The 22322-nt window shown below is 38.8% G+C and overlaps 2 protein-coding genes across 2 annotated transcripts; one reads left to right on the plus strand and one right to left on the minus strand.

Moving 5' to 3' along the window:
* Positions 1–1933: 1933 nt before the first annotated feature.
* Positions 1934–11431, plus strand: fam219ab (family with sequence similarity 219 member Ab). The gene is made up of 6 exons (XM_044111175.1): positions 1934–2201; positions 3851–3950; positions 5515–5620; positions 5935–6015; positions 6105–6159; positions 9117–11431. The coding sequence occupies exons 1-6, from the start codon at positions 2124–2126 to the stop codon at positions 9273–9275; spliced, it is 579 nt and encodes a 192-aa protein (XP_043967110.1). The 5' UTR covers positions 1934–2123; the 3' UTR covers positions 9276–11431.
* A 206-nt stretch (positions 11432–11637) lies between these two features.
* klf9 (Kruppel-like factor 9) lies at positions 11638–16036 on the minus strand. Its single transcript, XM_044111166.1, has 2 exons — positions 15206–16036; positions 11638–13643 (listed from the first exon to the last, which is right to left on the minus strand). Exons 1-2 carry the CDS (start codon positions 15582–15584, stop codon positions 13363–13365), a joined length of 660 nt encoding a protein of 219 aa, XP_043967101.1. The 5' UTR covers positions 15585–16036; the 3' UTR covers positions 11638–13362.
* Between the last annotated feature and the right edge of the window lie 6286 nt (positions 16037–22322).

Consider the following 22322-nt stretch of genomic DNA (forward strand, 5'->3'; position numbering starts at 1 on the left):
GGGCCGGATAAACCTACAGCCTACAATTTAAACTGTAATGCGCTGTGTTTTTGCTACATTAAAGCTTGTGGCTGCAGCTTCACAAGTTAGAGAAGGAAAATTGGAAATTCAACATAAAGTCAGTTTATATGCAAAACCTTAGTAAAGCAAAATTTGACAAGTTACAGTATTCATGCTATGAAAGGCAACAAAGTACCTGCTTCTGTTCATCTAGGTTTTGCTTTTGGCAACTTAAAAGTGTTGTCCTGGATGTCTCCATCGAGGTGAGTACCAGGTGGGCTCATTAGTGTGGAAAGGCACTGCAGGCATAACTTACCTCAGCTAAGGTCAGTCTTAATGATGGAACAATACGAAAGAAACTGGGACAGAACTGAATCCAGGATTAAATATCAAGGCCAAAACCAGTTCTGATCAAACAGAACATTAAAGACCATCTCCAATTAGCCAAAGACAAAACACCTTTAGTATCTCATAACTTCTGGGAAAGTATTCTGTGTATGGAAAGGAAAAAGTGCAACTTTTTGGAAACTGTTCATCCAATTAACACTAGTCTAAAAGTAAAACAGCATTTTAGAAAAAGAACGTCTACACATCAACAGTCGAACATTGTGGTGGTGTGTGTGTGGGCGTGTCTGCGTGTGTGTATGTGTGTGTGTGTTGGTTTGGGCTGCATACCTGCATCAGCATTTGGACAACTCGCCATAATCAATGAAACTATGAATTCTGTTCTGCACCAGAAAGTTTCTCCTCATCAGTTTGTGACCCTGAGCTCCAGCCAAGTTCAGGTATCCAGCAGGGCTGTAATTCAAACCACAACAGCAAGTCCACCTCTGAACGGACCAAGATAAAATAAAAAATAACTAAAGTGAAGGCTTCCACAGACTTAGTCAAACTCTGAACTCAAATTTGACTGAAATCCTGTGGTTTAATTCTAAAAATGTCCCTTCCGCTTCTAAAACGTCCATTCTGACCGAACTTCAACAATTCTACAAGTGGAGTGAACCAAATCCTTCCACAGCAATGCAAAAGACTTCAGCGTCCACAAGTTATTGCAAACGCTTGATATTGTTTGTTGACTCCTCGGATGAAACAACCATTTATTAGGTTAAGGGGCAATTACTAGAGGTGGGACCAAGTCATCGTTTTGCAAACCACATGAAAGTCTCAAATCTTTCCACCCAACTCTTGTTACTGAACTGCAACAAAACAAAGCTCCAGTTGCACTATCTCATGAGTAATGTCTGAGCAAAAAATAACAAATCAAATACTTTACGCAACTGTATCAGAAATGAAGTTTCTGATACAGTTGAATTTATGACACATGATTATAGAGAATTAATTTGAATTGACTTTGTGGTTCAGAATCACCACAAACGAGCAAATTATAATCAAACAAAACCATTGGGCTTGAATTATGGAGATAATGTTACCACTAAACTTCATAATTGGAAAGTTAACAGATTGTAGTAAAATCTGATTTCATCTGCTTGTTTTCTTGTTTTGGGTTAATTTATGAGAGAGATCCTGCAACACTTTGGCCACAATTTATTTAGGAAGCAAAACAAAGAAACTATATGTAAAACATTAATTTTAACATAGATTACACATTAGTGTTATTAACTTTGACTCTTCATTGTTTGTGTAAATTTAAAAGTATAAAGGAAAATCCAGTCATGTTGCCTTTCTATCCAATGTTTTCAGCACACAAGTTCTACTAACTGAATTTATTTATTTTTGTTCACCCTAATCAGTGCAAAATTAAATATACTTTTTTTGTTGTTGTTTTGGGTCTGTGAATTATGGACATTTTATAGTTTTTAAACTGTGCCAGCCTTTTTTTTTTCTTCTTTTTTTCCCCGGAAGACCATGTCATTTTCTAAATAAGACCTGACTTGGGTCCACGGACCGCAGCTTGGGATACCCGTCCCCGGAAGTGGGTGGTGGAGTCGCCGTCACCACACCAGTCAGACCACCGTCGACACAGAGTCAGCTGGGATGAAGCTCGGCACCGGAGAACCACTTGGATTGATCCGGTTCTGAGGCTGAACGCCGTCCTGGTGATCACGCGGTGAAGCGATCGGATTGTTTAAAGGAGAAGGAAAGAAAACCTGAACATCGCCAACATGATGGAGGAAATAGACAGATTCCAGGTACCGAGCGCGGTGCAGGAGGCAGAGATGCAGTCCGAGATGCAGCCGCTGGTGAGTCCCTGGGGTCTGCTTTACGTTGCCTGGAGATAAAGTCTGTCACGTTCATATTTTCAGATAACATACAATTAGATTAGAGGATGTGAATCAAATGAGGCCTGTACCCAGTCCATCACACACCGAGAGTTCTGCTGATGTAGTTTGAGTCTCTGCAAGTTTTTAACAGGTACTATGGTACATGGCTATATATATAGGCCTATATAAAAGGTTTTGAACACAGATGTGGCTGACGTGTTCAAAAAGAGGAATCCTTGTTCCTCTATGTCACGCAGGCAACGTCCTGTCTCCTGCGCAGCATCCGTCATGTCTGGCGTAAACAAGCATCCCGTCCCGAGTCTCCGCTGCTGCTGCTGCTGCTGCTACATCATCAGCATCAGCAGCAGGTTGCTCTTTCTTCGACGCCTCTCGCTTCACTTTGACTAGATTAAATCGGGATCGTTTGTTTGTTGCCTGCATCAAATCAAACCCACGCCTTTCGTTGTAATTCGGGGTAGCTTGCTACAGCGGAGCGCTCTGTGGCCTGTAGCGGAGCCCCAGGATACTGCAGCCTGCAGGGCGGCCTCCACTGCCCAGCTCCAACCAGACGAGACTCTCGGCAATCTGATCTTTTCTCTGTAGGCGTCCACGGACTTCCATTAATCACCGGATCCCATATGATCACTGAATCGGAGCTGTTCTCTCCCTTCTGTACAATACATGTTTTATTCGAACTGAATTAATAATAATAATAATAATAATAATAATAATAATAATAATAATAATAATAATAATAATAATAATAATATATCTGGGGCGTGCATAGGGCTTCTTGCTCTCTGAAAAAACTTGTAATTTTGTCACGAGGTCAAAGAAAATGTACTTTTTTCATCTTTTATTATATATGTAACATTCAATGGCAATGTTTCTTTTGCGTATTTATTTTATCCCATATTTTGTGTTTTTACTTTAATGAATCAGATATTAAGATGATCAGTTATTATTATCACCACCATCATCATTATCATTGTTATGTTTATTAGTAGTAATAGTGTTATTATTTACAAGAATATTTTGACATCTATCTAGTACTGAGTTTAATGATAGATGAAGGTTTCTTAGTTCAATCAGTTTGTTAAGATATAGCAACAATATAAACCTGCATGGTGGCCTCCCCTGCCCAGCTCCAAGGCAATGTTGTCCCTGGTGAAGTTAACATGCTGGTCAGCAATTTTGTTTGTTAAATGGCAAATAGAATCTGAATTGTTTCAAGTTGACCCTCTGAATACACTTTATATAGATTGTGTTGTATTTGCCACATAACATAATGGCATTTTCCATCAAGTTGTTCATAATGTTCCTAGTTGGTTTTGGCAGCTTGTTTTTATTACAACTGTGACCTTTGTTTTACTGAAAGTATGAAACCCTATGCACGACATAGAGAAACCAGCACCCATTGAAGGAATTGTAGCACCGTTCTTTTTGTTTTTTTAAGTCTATTACATTTTCTTTTTTAATTTACATGATCAAAAAGTACTTAAAATCGCTATGTATCCTAGCATATTGTCTTCATGGTGGACAAAAAGATATGAATAATTAATGTTAGGATCAGAATTATGTATTTGTGCTCATCTTTCTGCCTCTGGTGGGGTTTCTGTTCAATCCAGGACCCGGCTTCTTCCACTGCCTCGGAGGCAGAGTCCGACACCAGAGAAGGAGAAGCTGTTACTATCAACTATAAGCCCTCACCCCTCCAGATGAAAATAGGTAAGAAATATATGTTAATGTAGGAATCAGCAAATATGTGTAAAATGCACAACAATTCAATAAATCTGATTAAAAGATTTGAAGTTTTTAATTTAATTGTTACTCATTTAGGTCTGAAGTGACTGAACGTTTCCAGTATGGATTATTATGTCAAGTATTTGTGTAATCATTTGGTTTTTAATCCACTACAAAATGTCAGCTGTGAGTTCCCTTCATCCAAGCAGTCCCTCAGCAGATCTACCAAAATAAAAGATGACAAAAATAACTCACTTAGTTTCAGCACCCTGGACAGAGTCCAGCAATGTCATTATCTGTCATGTGACTAGATCCAGGAGAATGGTGGGCTGGAAGTTTTTTAAAAGCTTGTAAGCAAGTAAAACACAGTGATGCGTACAGTGGTGGAAGTCCCAACAGCAAGAAAACCAAAGTGAAGTCTGAACAGTGAACAAAGACACAAACAAGAACAAAAACGTCAACAATCAGAAGAATCTGACGACGCCTGAGAGAACATGGGAGGAGAATAAATTAGGAAGTACAATTACAAAGAACAATGTCAGCATCCTGCATGTTCTAGTTCTCTTCCTGGTTTTGCAGAACCTCTGCAGAACTTTGACATACAGATAATATAATTGTAGCATAAACTGACCTTGTTGTGTATGAACCTAAAGAGTCACTAAGAAACTTAAAACCAACTGTAGAAAAAGATTTCATTTATCTGAAAGAAACACATGATTACTAAATCTTGTTATTATTATGCTGCTGGCCTCAACAACGAGAAGGATATCTGGTGTCAGACTTTGGTTTCAAATGGTCAATATTTCTTGTAATTAGATTAGCATTTAAATTTAAATATATACCAAATCTCATTGCATCACCACATTCCCAAAAATATTTAAAATAAAACTGTATAAAAGCAGCATAAGATATGTAATATTCTGATTAATACGCATGTAAATATGCCGTTTAACACAATTTTGTTAAATATTAAATTTGGTTCAAAAGACTTGAGAAAAACTAACAAACTCCACTCGGTTTGCTTTTGAAGAAAACAGGTTTATTGCACATTGTATTCATTTTTGGTTTATTAAACTGGAGCAAGAGGAGCAATAATCTCAAAGGAAAACATGATTCATAGTGGGTTAAAGCTCTCACAGCAAATTTGTGCCTACATTCCCAGAACAACAGAAAGACCAATACAGATACAAACTCTACTTGGTAGTGCTGTAAGTTATGTCAGTTCAAACACTTGAACTCAAACAAGCTGCTGACTAATAGGTTAATTAGTTGGATTTCTGCTTCCATATGTGTTTAACATGACATTAATATGACATCCCTTAATTAACAAATAGCTGTGAATTATTTTGTTTCTTCAATTTGCAGATCCTGACTGTTGATGATTTCCAAACAGTCAGCGTTTTTGTGGAATAAATGTAATGTAATAAAATGTAATAAACATTTTGGCTGCCCTCCTCGTTCCTGCCTTTAGACCCGAACAAGTCCCGGATGGAGGGAAGGTCAGCCGTAATGTTGCTTTCTTATTAATCTGGTCCTATCTCATGTGCAGAGAAACAAAGAGACCTGGCCAGGAAGGGCTCATTAAAGAACAACAACACTGTAGGTAGTCCGGTTAACCAGCAGCCCAAGAAGAACAACGTCATGGCCAGAACACGGTAAGCTATTAGCGCTGTGGTTGAAGGTTTGTGGAAGAAATCAGTAAAAAAAACACTCCTGTCTAGATTACTCAAACCATGTCTGAGTATTCAAAGCTTGCTTTACTTCTCTCAGTTCATTTGTCTTCAAAAATAGCTATATTGATTTGGGGTTTGTAATGTTTGAGTCAGTAAGCAGACTTCTTCCATGCTTCCGTTGTTCCTGTAGTACAGCTGTAGCTGAGCCTCTGGGCCAGTCTTTATGACTCTCTCATCAACTCTGCTTGTCATGTTCTTACTGCTCCTCCCGTTCCCCTTTTTTCACTCCACCGCAGGTTGGTAGTACCCAATAAAGGTTATTCATCTTTAGACCAGAGCCCAGACGAAAAGCCCCTGGTGGCCTTAGATACCGACAGGTAAGATGACGTAAACATGCCTTGTTTTTTGTGTGCACACTTTTGAGGATCCAGAAAAAGAACTGCTAACATGTATCTCTGTACTGCAGTGACGATGATTTCGACATGTCTAGATACTCGTCGTCTGGATATTCTTCTGCAGAGGTGAGACGACTGCGGTGCTCTCTACTTCCTTTCCTCCTACTTACTATTTAATACTCTTCCATTCCTCGTTCCTTTGCCTCCATTCTTCACGGTTGTCAGGAAGGAAAGCATGATGCCTTTATAAGCCAGTCTTCAGGCAAGCTTATTTAAGCCCATCCTCCATATCCATGCTAATTATGTAGGTGTCCTCTCACTGCAAGCGCATGATTAAACCGCAGGTGCGCCTGCACATAAAAAAAAGTGCTTGAAGCGTAAAGCAAGATGTAAATGCCATAAAATGCTTTTTCCTCAGTTTCTGCACATTTTGTTTTTGAAGGAACATGCAGCTGGCATTACGGGGAGAACATGTTCATTTCTCAGAGGAATCCTAAATGCAATCCCTTTACATCTGGTTTTCCATCTGGGTGCTGATATATTTACACTGACTTCTTGCTGTGCGAATAAGAGATGAGGAATACAAACATTGTAACCCAGTGCGCCTGTTGATACTGAATTTCTATTGTAACTCTCAAAGTATGAGTGATAATAAAGACCTGGGAGAAACTTACATACACTGATCAAAGACAAATCAATTTTGTGCCTTAATGATTTGTTTGTGCATACTTGTCCCTGTGGCCAAACTTTTGTTTCATCTCATAATCTTTTTTTTTTTTTTTTTCAGAAAGCTCTTGACTTTCTATGCAGCAGGGCAAACTTCAGCTAAGATTGAAGATGTTGATGTTTAAACAGGAGTTTTTTTGACCAACACCTTTTTAGTTCATAATAATGTAAAGCTGGCCCCATTTAGACAATGAAACCAGCAGTTTCCAGTTCACGGTTTGCTTGAGCCTCGATGGTTCCTGAGCTGCTTTTAACTGTTTTTATTTCATCTGATGGTTGTCATTGGGGTCAGATGGTTGAAATTTAGAAAAGACTGGGTTTTCCAACAGGAAAAAGTATCCCAAGCAATTTTAAAAGTGGCTATTGAATAGATAAAACATGCAAATATTAAGCATATGGAATGGCCATCCGAAAATGAATGCCTTTGAGGTTCAGGTTGAACCAGTTTGACAAAAACATAGTCAGGTATATGCATATACACCTGCATGTGTTTATTTTTAATAAACTCACATATGTTTGCTTTAGTATCATTTGACCCTGTGAAAATAAAGAGTTAAAATCTATAATTAAAATTCTAAGTCCTAACAGTGATTCATGCTTGATGATAATCAGTCAATCAATCAATCAAATTTTATTTGTATAGCACATTTCAGCAGCAAGGCATTTCAAAGTGTTTTACATCATATCAGATACAAAAACACAATGCAACATAGAATCAATAATCAAAACACAACATTAAGTCAGGTTCCGTCATTAAATTTGTAATTGATTACGATTCAAATACAATCCTAAATAGGTGGGTTTTTAGTTGAGATTTAAAGGAAGCCAGTGTTTCAGCTGTTTTACAGTTTTCTGGAAGTTTGTTCCAGATTTGTGGTGCATAGATGCTAAATGCACCACAAATCTGGTGTATTTAGCGTTATTTCTGATGGGAACTCTTTATTGAAGCACACAGATGTTTCTTTACAAAACACTTTGCTTCCAGCTTTCATGGAAACAAGGACACCTTATGAGCACAAAAAATCAAACCAGGGCATTAGTTGTCATGATCAAGACAAAGATCCCGGCAGCGATGCCTGCAGCCATCTGTGAGAGCGCCATGGTTACCACTTTTATGTTTTACTAGACTAATTCATAAGAATGGACAGTCTTAGCTTTTCGACATTGTTCCAGCTTCAGTAATCAACAAATCAGTGAGAGTGTTTCAAAGCAGTAATATCCACTCGGTTGGGTCTCTTCTTCATGTAGGGTTTTACAGAATATGTTGTTTTCCACAGTGGACGAACTGTAAGGGCTTAAAATCATCTTTCAAACAACCTCACATTAGCAAATCTGTTTTCCACAAAGATTGAACGTTGGGCTGAAAGTTTGACTAAGTATGTGTAGAAAAGAGATCCAGATTAGATTCTGTTGTAATGTTTATTTATTCTTGGATTAACTGTAATTATTATCAGCATAACAACCAGATTTTGTAACCCAGATTTTGTCCTCACTCTGATCAGCTTATAAATTTAAGAAGACTCAGATGCAAAGACATGCCTGGATTTTTGTCTTACTAATGTCTAAAAAGTGATAGTGTCAACCACCATCTCTCTGATGAAACATAGCAATTAGTTGCCTATTTTAATGTTTGTGTCGTGGTGAAAAGGTTTAAAACACTTTTTTTTTTTTTACAGATTATTACTAATGATTAGCTCCCTTGTGTAACCCATCGTATGAAGCTTTCAGAAGCCGTTCTTTAATGATACAATTTCAATCTAAAAGTTTAAATTGTCACTCAGCAAAAAATGTTTTTTAAAAATGATCAAAAACACATTTGTACCTTGACCAGATCTCAATTACATTAGCTATATTTGATCTGTATATCAAAAAAATGTGGTTTCTTCTACATCCTTTGTATAATATTAGAGCGCATTTGTACATAATCCAAATTGGGTAAAAAACATGCCACCTTCTCCAGAAATTAATTTTCATTAATGAAGTCAAAGGTTTTTTTATTGTTATGTATTCAACCAAACATTTTTTTTGTCAAAAATACAAACCTGACATCAGAATCTCCTGTTCTTTTTGTAAACATTATCCAGAGACATGTGATTATCTTTTCGCTACCTCTATCTGCTCTGATCTCCATTAACATAAAACTTGATTTCCCACATTTTATTTTGAAAATGTTTGTTTATGACCTCATTGTAAAGTATCTAAAACATCATCTAGATACAATCTCAGATTTGAACAACAAAAAGGTTGTAATATTAAAATTACATACTTTTCGTGTATGGTAAAGACAGCAAACACTCCTCTTTGTCTCTGAAGGGATCCAGTTCTTTACAGACTCATCTGCTCCTCTCTCTCCTCAGCAAATCAATCAGGATCTGAACATCCAGCTGCTGAAAGACGGCTACCGCCTCGACGAGATCCCAGACGACGAGGACCTGGATCTGATCCCGCCCAAATCAGTCAACCCGACCTGCATGTGCTGCCAGGCGACCTCCTCCACGACCTGCCAAATCCAGTAACCCCTCCCCTCCCCCAAAAAACCACTAGCCCCCTTATCCCTCACAAACTTAAACCCGCTGTCTTCATCCGCTGTGAGTTTACTTCGCCACCAGAGTGGCAAAATGTGAGGCATTTATAGAATATTGTCATGACAGTAAGTGCTATGATGATTAGGTAAATAATCACACTAACAAATAAAAACTTTGGTACAAAATCTTGAACATAGAGGAAAGCATATGTAATGGGAAGAGCAGTAAAGTGGTGGATTCCTCCTATGGCAGGAGACACACTTCTGTTTCAGAGCTCCCTCCTCCTGGCAGACGCAATGTGACCCTGATATTAGTTTACAGACACAAAAAGGTCAGCTGCTGCTGTGAAGTGTTTTCCATTTCCCTGACTGGTAACAAACATAATCATAACTGCTGACTCAACTGTTCTGCTCTGGTTTGCCTTGTTTTAATATATCTTTTTCTTTTTATTTTAACGCATTAACTATGAGATCAACGAGCCTGTACCTGGTAATGAGAAATATGGGATGTGTTCTTTTGAGTTCCCCTGGTACTGTATCCGTCTACTGTACAAGGTTGCTATGTAGCACAGGTCAGATCTTTGAACACTTTAACACTGCGACATTTCTGCTTTCTCTGCGACGCTGGAGTGAAATGTTAAACCACAGAGTTGATGAATGAATGTGTAAACATGAATGGCTGTAGTACAAACTGCATGAAGGCCACCAGAGTGCAAGGTATGAAGGAATATATAAAAGCACGCAGCTTTTGCCTGTTTAATTTTCTGTTGTGCAGTCACCTGCTGCTGTTGTTGGCACAAGCTTGATTTTTGAATTTCTTTCAGTTTGCACTTTTTATTTTAGATTTCATGGCTTCATATCACTCTTTCCTGCACCACAAGTGAAGGTACCTGAAACGATCTGTTTCTGTTTATTGCTCTGATTTCTACTGTGCCTTGCAAGATTATTTACACCTCTTGGACTTGAGCACATTTTGTTGTCAGACGTAACTGTGCTTTATTGGAATTTAACATAAAGCACCAACACAAAGTAGATCATAATTGTGAAGGAGAAGGATTAGGATACCGTACATGGTTTTCATAATTTCTGACAAATACTAATGTGAAGAATGTGGCATACATACAGAAATATTTGAACAATTACAGCTGAAAATCTTCTACTTTATGTCTAGCAGCTGTCCTATCGACTGATTCTTCCATTTGAGTCGTTGATCCTTGCAGCTCCTCTTGTTGTACCAAGGGACTTGACGCCTGTCCCTTTAAATACATCTGTTGTTGTCCAGTCAGTTAGTTTAGGTCTACAGATGGTAAATGGTAAAAACGTCCTTTCTTACCAATCCCTGATGTAAACTTTCCACAAATTGATCCCTGACTGTTCCCAGTGTGTCCCTTGATTGTCAAGATACTAATGACACTAATGTTGTTTTAGCAAACCATTGAAATTTCCACAGAGTGGTACTACGCTCACAGGTGGTTACCATTTACTCTTTGCACCGGTTTTTATTAAAATGCACGACACTATTTTAAGAAACATGTATTGTTTTCCTTCCATTTCACAAAAATATAATACTTTGTGTTGACCTACCGCATTAAAATCAAGTAATATATGTTGATGTTTGTGGTTAGTTTTATTAAAAAAAAAAAAAAGAAAAGAAAAGTAACAATGGAGCATAAATACTTTTGCAAGGTACGCTATGAAGGCCAACGGAACAAAAGTCCAGATAGATTTTCTGTACTCGGTTTGTTGCGTCAGAGCTTCCCGTTTATCTCTCATGTCACAGAGTGTGACAAATGCTAGACGCTGCTAATCATTAAGGAAAACACAGGTCCTGTTCTCTCACTCATGCATGCATCCATTCCTACAATCCCAGAACATTAGGTGAAACAACTTCAAACCTTCCTTTGATTTATAGGGTAGAAACCATTTTGTTATCCCATCATCAGGGACGTCACCGACTTGGAGCACCAGAATCCCTCATTTACAACCCACTCCCTTCTCTGATTCAGTTGTTTAATGCAATTAGATTATGCCTTAAGGACAGAGAAGTTTAAAAAGCTGTGCGTATATTTATTGCCATTATCTTTGGTTTATTTGAGGAAGGAAGATGTTTTTAACATGTAGATTTTTTTCTTGAGTTTCCTTTTTTTTTTTTTTTTTTTTAAAAAAAAGACTTTTATGTATTGTAAACAGTTCCATTACAGTATTTACCAATGTTATTGTCATGTGCAGTGTATGAAGGTGACTAATAAACAAAAAGCAAATGGAAAACTGTCTGCTTGGAGTTATAGTTTGACCAGCTCTTTTAACTCATCCCTATAAATGTGTGTATTATAAGGAAAAAATGAGTGACCATATTTAAAAGGAAATAAAAAGCTATTTTAATGATAAAGTTGAGGATTAATTATTACACAGTGGTGTGTATTGCAATAGCATGAGGTTTGGATTGACAGTTCCTGATTACAGTAGCATCAGAAAAAAAAAAGGGTTTCCACCAGAAAGGCACCAGCATCTGATCAGTTATCTTAATGCAACAAAACAAAAGCAGGAATTCACTCAGCAAACATATGCAATGTGTGGGAACAAATATAAAAATTAAGCTAAGGAAAGTAGTGATTTAATAAGACCTCTCACTTTGTTAGTAGTAATATTATAAAAGATAACCAGACAAGCAAAACGAAACACATGCTACATGATGGAATATAATCGCTCTCAACAAAGTAGTAATGAAGGCAGTCCTCAAAGTGCTACGACAAACAAAAACAATTAAAAAAAAGAAAAAAAAGATAATTTTTTGAGGATTTTGGAAAATGTTGTGCTTCCATGTCACCACATGGGGGAAAGGGGTGTGATATTATCAGACAAGACCAAAACATGACATGATTTGCTTACAAAACACAGTTTACACACAAAATAATGTAAAGTTTTCAATGTACAGCCACTGGCACAGTTGGTATTGGAGAGAGTCACTGATCTGTTGATCGGTAAAGTGTTTCTGAGAAAATGCAACATGAAGAATATGAAACAAGTCCATTCAAGGGGTCATCAGCCCCCAACCTTCCCAGAGATTATAATGTCAACATTCTCCTCTGCTACAAAGGCACACACTTCCACTAAACACAAACCGTCACGGCCTGGAAAATGAAAACAAGCGACATTTTTTATTTTACAATGACTTCAGCTGACAAAAGGTCTTACCCTGTTATGTCTTTCTGCACCTCTACCAAGATTCAAGTCTGAATGAAACACAAATGTTGAAGACGGATCCCCCTCCCACCGCATGAGACAGGTGAAGTATTGTAAATGTATTTAGATTTTTTTTTTTTTGTGCACGTATTTGCAAGTTTATTGTTGCATAAAAAAACATTTCAGTTTTAGCAGCTCGAAGCACAGCTGAGGTCTGTAGCCAAACATATCTGAAATTAAATAGCTAAGCTCTGCGTCTCTATATTATAACTTTTCTTATTACACTCTGATACACTACACTAATCTGAATCTTTGTCCTGCCTGCTTAATTTATTTACATGGTAATACTGTTGTATAGTGCATTCACATTGTGTTCGACGGAAAAGTATCTGTAAAAGCAATTGCATGTGTCATTCTTCACACTGAACGATGGGAATATTTCTAAAACTTCTGAACTCGGATTCGATCCACTGTAAGCTGCTGTGGCCAACGTTTGGCTGCATCTTTAAATGGAGTTTCTAAGAGCAACACTGTTTTATGTAAATGAACTTTACTTTGATTCGACATTCTTTCAGAAAACCCATAAATGAACCTAGGCAAAAAGAAAAAAGAATAACTAGTCTTCTCTGTCAGATCCTGAACAACCCTTAATAAATATAAATTACCTCAGGGAATGAGTCAGAGAACTCTAGTTAAATGATAATCAACTTGCTGTTGCACGTGAGAAAGGAAAGTCCCTGAATATTTGTCTGGCTGACTGAGATTCACATGGAGGTACAGCAGGGTATGTTACTTTCTAATAAACACCATTCTCACTCTCTCTCTCTCTCTCCCTATATATATATATATATATATATATATATATATATAAAAACCAATCATGGACAGTAGGTGTTTCAGATTCCTGCAGGGCTTTGGTCCCCAGAGTCGGAGGAGGACATGGAGGTGGAGCAGCGCCGTCTCTTGGCAATGCTGGAGCCCTGCAGCATGCTGGGATGGAAGCCCGCGTGTCGCCGGGCGTGTTTGGTCAGGTGGTCACTCCTCATGAAGCACTTTTCACACAGCGGGCAGTTGAAGCGCTTCTCGCCCGTGTGTGTGCGGTAGTGGCGTGTAAGCTCGTCCGATCTGGAGAACTTCTTACTGCAGTCTGGCCAGGTGCATTTGAAGGGACGTTCCCCTGGGAACACACACAGAGAATCACTGATTTTTATTGTTAATTGTTCATCATGCAATTAACAAGTTTATAGTGCTTCTTTTTTTTTTTTTTGTTAATGCCTCATAAAGATGTGAGTCAATCACCACTAAAAGATGATGGTGTTCATTTACGGTTCTTCAAGTTTCAGATAATGGCTGGTCTGATAAACTGCCTGGCATTTCACAGTGTTTCCATTTAATCTATGCTGATAAAAAATAAAGCTGAAAAGGTTGTTTTAGTGATTGATTTCTTCTTGTACGTTCTGTCATTTCACTGACATCTGTTACTTAAGACACAGGCAGCAGAACAGAGTGTAGCACTGCCTTGCAGCAAGAAAGTCCTGCATTGAGTCTGTTCTTCCAGTGCTCACATGGGTTCTCTCCTTGTACTGTGATACAGTCCAAAAACATGACTGTTGATTGGTTAGTCTCATTTTTCCCTACCAGTAACTGTGTGCATGCATTGTCAATTCTTCTGTGTGTCTGTTTCCCTGGAAAAGATTAACACTCTGTACAGTCTGTACCCTGCCTTTGGCGCATTGGAAGCTGAAGCCAGGTCCCAATGCGACCCTGGAAGACATCGGACAGATGTTTCGAGAGAACAAAAACATCAACTAACAAGGCATCTCAGAGGAGCCACGTCACAAAGGTAATTTAGGGAAAACAAGTGTGCTTAAAACGAACTGGCTGCATAAAAACAGTTTTTTTCCCCCCCTTTAGAATATGTAACCAAATGTTTTTGCTCGATTTACAGTTTGTATATGAAGATAAGAATGGAAAAAAAAAAAAAACCACACATGGCCACACCCCACCTCCTCCACGTGCGCCACTGAAACCACATGTCCGCTGTTGTTTACAACTGGACGGAGGGGTGTGGAGGTGGGTGACGTATCAGGAAGCGGTGGCGCAGGGTGGGTTACCTCCGTACAAGAACATAAAGTGACAACAGGGACAGATTGACCCGTACGTTTGTGACGGGTCATAAGACAATATGTTGACCGAAGTAATAGCTGCGTTTTCAATTCCTCTCCAAATAAATCGCGACCAGTTAATTAGCGCTCATTGTGATTTATTACACCCCAACAACATGTCATCCACGGGAAGAACGCGATGTTCCCACAGGAACCCGGGTCCTGCTGCTGCGTGTCAACAACGCATTAAGACACATTTTATCAAACACACGCCTCTTTTTCTGCCTGCTCAGCCAGTGGCAGACATGATATGACCTGGCCAGGTACTCCCGAAGCAGCCGAACCCACTGGGCCACCTGTCCCTTAACGTGTTCTCTCTGGCGGGAACATGTGCTCTGCGCGTACACTTAACAAGTCAAACAAAGATACGACTGTTTGTCCACCATATAATATATATAAAAAGTATATAAACCGTGACTTTGGAATCAGAAACACTACCGTAATCCGCCTGAAATAATAATGAAGGCAGTGGCTAATTATAGTCGGCTACAAGTGACGCAGCGGTTTTGCTGCGTCGACAGAACCGAGCCGGTGACTTTTTGTAGGCGTGTCAACCGGCTGAGCACGAACTCACCGGTGTGGACCCTGAGGTGGGCTTTGAGGTGGGACGACTTCCCGTACATTTTCCCACAGCCGGCAAATGGGCAGCCGTGCTTCTTCTCGGGGGTCTCCGTTCTCCCCTGTGCCTTGTTCCGGGGCTCTTTGAGAACCGGAGACACCCGACTGCTCCCCCGCTCCTCTTTCTGTTTTTCCTGCCTTCCCGCTTCGGTGGCACCGCCGAGACACCTGCTGTCTCCTGCGCCGATAGCGTCTGGACCGCATTTCTTTAAGTCCAATAAAATCATCGCCACCATCAGTAAAGTGCCGTTTTCTTGGCTGTCTTTAAACACGTCCTCTGTCCTCTCCAGAGGACAAGTGGGGACGCAGTCCACAGAGACCTCAACCTCCGACATCGCTGGAGCAGATCTGGGTGGAGTGGAAACAGTCTGTGCAGAGTTTCTATAGAGTCTGGAAAAACAATCCGAAAAGGGGGAGAAGAATCGTAGTTAGACCGCAGTCCTCCTTGGAAACGTGGCTAATGATCCACACGTGCCGACCTCACAGTCCCTGTCTCGAAAAGACGGAACGTTTCCTTCTGTATGATGCTGGGCGGACAAATGAACGCCGCCTCAAGAGAGATAACAGTTGTGTTCCTTTCCTTTTCTTCTTCTTTAGCCGTGCTCTTTTGACCTCCTTTAAAGCTATTGTGCTTTGGAGACGTATGCTCCACCGTTCTCTGTGCTTGCAGTCCGGCGTCCACTTGTCCTATTTTACAGTGAGCAACAGACAGTTCCCTCAACTCCAAGAAACAATTTCGCGGAATACCGCTGTGTCATAATAGAGCTGCGCCGCGATTGGCCGATAGCAGCTGTGACTCTTCTCTTAAAGCTGCCGTTTCTCCGGAGTGAGTGACGGAGAGTTGGACCAATCACAGGCCGGATTTTGTGACGTTGCACTTGAGTAGAGAATATGGCTGGGAAATATGGGTTACGGAGTGTAAAGTTGACTTTTTTAAAGTTTTAGTTTGGCACTTTATGTGAATATAAACTTAGGTACTTTAGTTGAACAATAAAATAACCCAACTAAAGCAACTACGGTTGCTTGTATACAACAACAAAATGATGAAATGCATAAATTGAAAAAATAGTTTGGTCAAAGTGAAACTTAATTTTTGTCAACAAATAACGTCAAATCATCATCAAAAATAAATATTCGGTACTTGTAGTACACGTTTGGATGATTAGCACTGTGTAAATATGTTTTAAATTTGTACTCAATGTCAGATCTTTCGAGTTCCAACAGCAACAAACTACAGAAACCACGAGTGGCACAGTTTTCATAAACATGAATCTGGAAATTCAATATGGCCACTGTGCATCTAAGCATAGAGATTGCTACAGTAATACTGTTCATGTTTTGTATCTAATTAAGTTTCTGATTATACTTCGGTTAGTGAAATGTTGCTCCAATATTTAAAGGCATGAAATCTACAGAAATACATTTTATTGCTAACAGTAGATAGCCTTACGAATGAAGAGAAGTTTTTGGCTAAAGCAAAGTTCCATGTGCTTGAAGAAATCACCGTTTTGCTTACTTGTGATTACTAGCTTTATACATTGCTTTCTATTTATCCAATGAAACTGATACAAGTATCACTGCCAGAGAAATAGACTCTGATTTGAAATTAGAAAGTTAGTTTATATGTAACCAATTGTCAAAGCACGTACAAAACCAGTAAACCCTGCTTTCATTAAAACTGGTGGTTGGGCCATTTATTTCCATTAACAGACTTGTGATGAGAAGAACTAGCAGACCGCTATTTAAAGAAAGTTACAAATTAAGGCTCATGACAGACACATGCGTCATGTTTATTAGGTGTTAACCGAAACTAGCTGCTGTGGTCTGTTTAGTTATTAAAACTGCCTCATTCAATGTGACACACCCCCTATAGCCCATTCCTACTGTCTCTAGAGCTGCACTTGAACTCGTAAAGATACAAACACATTAAGCGTTTTTACAAGAAATTAAAAACGAACTCAAACACACAGAGAGAAACCATTTTAGAAAACGTTTTAACTCCAGTAACAAACGGAGTTAGTTTCCATTCCCTGCAACCTTTACAACATTGTTTAGCTTGTAGTTCAGGAGCAGTCATAAAGTTTATTTCTTGATCTTTGAAGATATATTTTTTCCTGTCTTCATGCTTCCACATTTCTCTGAGCCATTAAGAAATTCCAGCAACAAGTATGCTGGTAGTCCAGCTGAAGCTGTAATGAAACCAATCTCTCTTTCCCAATCTCTCGCTTTAAAGAGGGGGGTACTTTGAGTGCAGTGGGTGGTTCATGTGGTTTAAGTTATTCGAAATTCTGTTTTCAGGGTGCAGAGATTGAGCAATTCTTCCTCTTTGCACAATGCAAAAAGAGATTAAAAATTAAATAAACATTTAATTGGAGGTGCATGTTTTTTTTTTTTATATTCTCTCTTTCAGAACATCTTTATTTACTGGCTATAATTTTTTTTGTTTTAGTATTTAAAATACCAGCCTTTCTTTTTGCCTATCAACACTACAGGAACAAAATGTACAAGTGGCTTTAAGATGTCTGTCCATAGAAACAAAGTTCCTGTTTGTGTTTCTACAACTTGTGCTGTCTCAACATCACCGACATACGCTCCCTATTGCCACTATCCCCATTCACATCCTCCTTTTTCTGGATTCAGGTGCAGAACCCCTACATTTCCAAGAAAAAAAAAGGTCTCGTTGAACTCTGGCTCCCCCTGCTCTTCCTACAGCGGGGCTGTAAACATTTCAGTGAAAGAGGAGGTGCTTCTGCGGCTGCCGCAGTCTCTCCTGCTCCCCTTACTCCCCCACCCTTGTTCTCTCTACAAAGTGCAAGAGTTCAGGATTGCGCCGTACTTCTGGGTCATATCGTCATGTTGACACGGTCGTGGCAGAGATAAGGTTGTTTTTGAGCGTGCAGGGGCGCGCTCGCGCGCTTTAACAGGGAGAGAATGAGAGGACACGTGCAGAACGTCGGTACAAAATGTTCCCATGTCCACGTGTGGCAATGTGAGCGAGCTCAGCACTGCGGGCCCCGCTTCCTTGAGTGAACAGACTCCTTTACCACCAACACACACTTAGGGCTTAAACATACACACGCACACGCGACCACGCCAGCACACCCACAGGCGGAAGGACTGGAATTCCCAGTCGATCCATCAAGACAGACTGCATATGTCCACAGCAATCACAATACACTGTACAGTTAAGAACTCTCATTCTGACATGTTAATCAAATTGCATGGAACGCACAAAGAAAAACGTACAATTTAGTCTAGAGTTACTTCATTGCAACCTTAAAGTGATACTGTGGGATTTTTGCAGTGAGGTTCTTTTTCAAGGTTGTGCAGGGCTGACCAAAGAGCTTATGGGACCTTAAAGCTGCAGTATGTAACTTTTGTGTAAAAAAAACAAAACAAAACAAAACAAACAAAAAAAGCTTTTATTTACATATTTGTTAAGCGTTATTATGTTGTGACATTATCTGTGGAAAAAAACAATCTAGTTCTCCTGCCTTTTCCTAGCGCTATCTGCAGAAATGCAGGCTTGGTCAGTAGCAACCAATCAGAGCCGGGAGGAGGGTCTTGTACTGTCAATCATTCTTGTGTATGCTTTGCTCTCACCCACTACTGTTGCTTTCTGCTAGCCTTTAGCTTCTTCCAGACAGCACAGGTTGCTCAGGCTAGTTAGCATAGCTACCAATAACAGGAGATAGCACTGGAGGAATGTACATGAGCAACAGAAAAAAAGATTAAACTTGTAGCATCAGATTATAACAATGTTAATACAACAATCAAAAGATTAAGGTTATTAAATATAAATACTGAATAACTCTCTTGACATATTTATTCAGCATAACCCCACATTAATTAGTCTTGAGTGATAAAGTTGTCTGAAAGAGGCCATGAACAAAATTGATTTGAACCATAAAACTAACAACAAAATAGTCTCAGGTTTATACCAATGCTTTTTTATGAGCCCTTAAAACATTTTCATATTTGCAATGTATGTTTATGCGCTCATAAGCAGGCGGTTTATGCTGCATTGGATTTATCTCAGAAGTTGAAGCTCAAATCTGAGGATGACGTCAAGCCAGTAGAGAACTTTCTAGTTAGTGGTAAGTTGAAGAACCAGTTCAGTTTTCTATTTCTTTTCTACAATTAAAAACACAAAAACAAGAGTGAATTTCCCTGTGTTTTCTGCATTCAAACAAAGAAGCAACATCTTTTCTAATAGTTATTATGCAGTGTGCATCTGCATCACTGGTTGAAGAAGATACAAGCTGTCAGAACTGCTAATAAGTTTGTTTATACTTGCACTTTGATACATTTTGTATATGCAAAAGCTGTTTTGGATACCAAACTTAGGGCTCTGCAGCATCCTAAAATGTGCCCAGTTGACATTTACAAGACAAAATAACTTCCCAATGCAAATGTGACCACAGTTTAAAACTTCACAAAACAGCAAATAGTGCTACTATGTTTTGAAGTTGCCCTAAGACAGTAAAAGTCTCCTGTGGTTTTGACTAATTGTTAATTTCAATTTTACATCATTTTACATAATTTCATTTTTTATTAATTGTTAATCTGTATTTACACCAAATCAAAATACCAAAGTCTTTATCTGCTGCATGTTAGATATTAGCATATAGCTGTTTTGGGTGAGTTAAAGCATCTACTTTTTTTACTCGTATTGTTATTTAGTTCAATTTCATTCGGTTAAAAAGAAAATAAATGCAAAAGACCACTAAATTGCACAATTTTACTATGAAAAAAAAAATCATTGAAATATTACATAACTTTTTTTTCCCCTTTACTATTTGTAAAGCTTTTCTTCTCTCTACAGCAGCTCAAGTTTGAAATATGACTGCATGAACAATCCCACTCATCTGGATGACAACCAACGATTACAGGCTTTGACATATCTGTGGACAAATGGACATGATATTAAATTGCTCATTATTTTGTCAATTTCTGGCTGAACACTGTTTCAAGAATTAAAACAGACACGCACTACTCGGATACCAATCTATAACTGTTTATTTAACAATGCATGCCAGACAGGATCCTAGTCACATTGAAGAGTACAGATTTGTATTTGCATCCAAATACGCACTACTTTTATTTCATATGGTAATTTCTTTCCGTCTTTCTCTCGGTCGACGTTACAAGTCATCTGTGTACAAGCTGAGTGGAAGAACTGCATGCATTCAAAGGACATAAACTTAAGTGTGACCAATAGGTGGGATACACTACGTCCCTTTTAGTTTAACATCAGCCGTTATTGCAGAAGTTTGTGCGTGTAAAAACTCTCCTTCAGCACACTTGCCAACAGATTTCATAAAAAGGAGAAAAAAGGAACAATCTGTTGATTATCAATAAATGCTCGTCTTTCCCCTACACCGTGTGATATAGCATTAGAAAATATTTTTAAAATACTGTACACTTAGACTATATGGAGGGTTGTATTGTCCTGGCATGCCTCCCTGTTGATGGTGTATTTTAAATGTCTGGTTTCACACATTCACATCTCCTGTTGTAACAACTCCTTCCACAACAGCCATGTAGATGTATAAATCATACTAGTTGTTTCTACAAGCCCAGAACAAATCTGTCATCTGATAGTCTTTGCAGTGGGGATGAACAAATCACAAAAAAAAATTAAATAAATATATATATATATATATATATATATATTGCAGCAGGCCAAAAGGGGAGGGCCTAGGTCAAACATAGTCATTTGTTTTCATACTTTTTCACACAGAACTTGAGCTGAACTGTTCAACCTTAGCGCCTTTAATCCCCCGCCTGTCGCATCTCAGTAGACAATAGGTCAACAGAACGCAACTTAGCCCGTCTCCATTTGGCTTGACAGTTTGGTTTGGTTCAAAATGGAAGCAGCAAGTGTGCATGACCAAAGCCTACTCAACATCTGCACTGTAGGAAAAAAAAAAAGTGGAAATAAAAAAAGAGAGAAAAAAGTCCCGCCCTTTTGCTTTTCCTATCAGCAATTTACACTTCTGGAGGTGAGCAAGATGAGCCAGTATGAAGACAATCATTCATATGCTATTGCTATCTTTTAAGACAAAACACAATGTATATGTATATATATATATCTATATGTATACTCTAAAATCCCCCAAATTCTGGGTTAGACTCGTAAAGCACAGTGATTAAATTGGATGCCTTCAGCTCTAAACAACCTGATCTGTGTCTTTCTTTTCTTTCTGTTATTCCACTGTATCTCAGTGAAACACTATAACTTGCATCACTGGGGTAATATTGTCCCTGAGCACTGACCTAAAGTCATCCTTTCATATCCACAATGCGACCCACACATCTGTCGAAGAAGCTGTAAATCTGAGCTTGTGTCAAACAGAGTACGACTCTAGTTCTGTTTCATTTTTATGGTTGATACTGACCTTGCAATGGCACTGCAAACCTTAAGTTAACAGATGCACCTCAGCTTATTAGAAAGTGATTTTTTAGAAGCTATTTTTTATTAATTTAATTTAAAATGTTATAGATGGTCATAGAATCTTGGATTTGCTGCACCCAGCAAATAAGAAGCTAACGGCCAAATTCTCAGAAAAATCTAAATGGTACATGGCCCCAATAAAAAAAAAAAAAAGATTTGAAATTTAGAAATCTGATGTCATGACCAGTCACAGCTCATGGGGAAGACTACTGACTTAGCAGTTGTCCAGGAGACAGTCAATGGCCGTTCTAAAAAGAGGTTGAGCTATGAAAGTTTTTCTTTTCCTTAAGAAGCTGGCTACTCTCCAAGGGCTGTGTCCAAACATATTAATGATGATAAGTGGAAGAAAAACAATTGTTAAAAAGGCGTACAAACTTTAGGCATAACCACAGCAGTGTGAGGATTATGAAATCTTTTATCTTCTTGAAAATAATCAATAGACTCTGGCCAGGGAGTGGGGAATCCAGCTCTGTGACATTAGAGTCAAAAAAGCAGGCACTGGTACTTTTGGAAGTGTGGGGAGGTGCCAAATACTGGAATACTTTAGTACTGGAAAACAAAATCAGTATCTTCAAAAATGTCAGCAACCGAGGGAAATGCTCTAAAACTTCCTGGT

The sequence above is a fragment of the Gambusia affinis genome, linkage group LG03 (assembly GCF_019740435.1).
Source record: "Gambusia affinis linkage group LG03, SWU_Gaff_1.0, whole genome shotgun sequence".
NCBI classification, from domain to species: domain Eukaryota; kingdom Metazoa; phylum Chordata; class Actinopteri; order Cyprinodontiformes; family Poeciliidae; genus Gambusia; species Gambusia affinis.

Excerpts from the sequence above, each read along its gene's own strand:
- fam219ab (XM_044111175.1), top strand. The coding sequence starts at position 2,124 with ATGATGGAGGAAATAGACAGATTCCAGGTACCGAGCGCGGTGCAGGAG. Across the intron at positions 2,202-3,850 it reads AGTCCGAGATGCAGCCGCTG|GACCCGGCTTCTTCCACTGC; the intron begins GTGAGTCCCTGG and ends TGTTCAATCCAG. Across the intron at positions 6,016-6,104 it reads GTGGCCTTAGATACCGACAG|TGACGATGATTTCGACATGT; the intron begins GTAAGATGACGT and ends TCTGTACTGCAG.
- klf9 (XM_044111166.1), bottom strand. The coding sequence starts at position 15,584 with ATGTCGGAGGTTGAGGTCTCTGTGGACTGCGTCCCCACTTGTCCTCTG. Across the intron at positions 13,644-15,205 it reads CCACCTCAGGGTCCACACCG|GGGAACGTCCCTTCAAATGC; the intron begins GTGAGTTCGTGC and ends GTGTGTTCCCAG.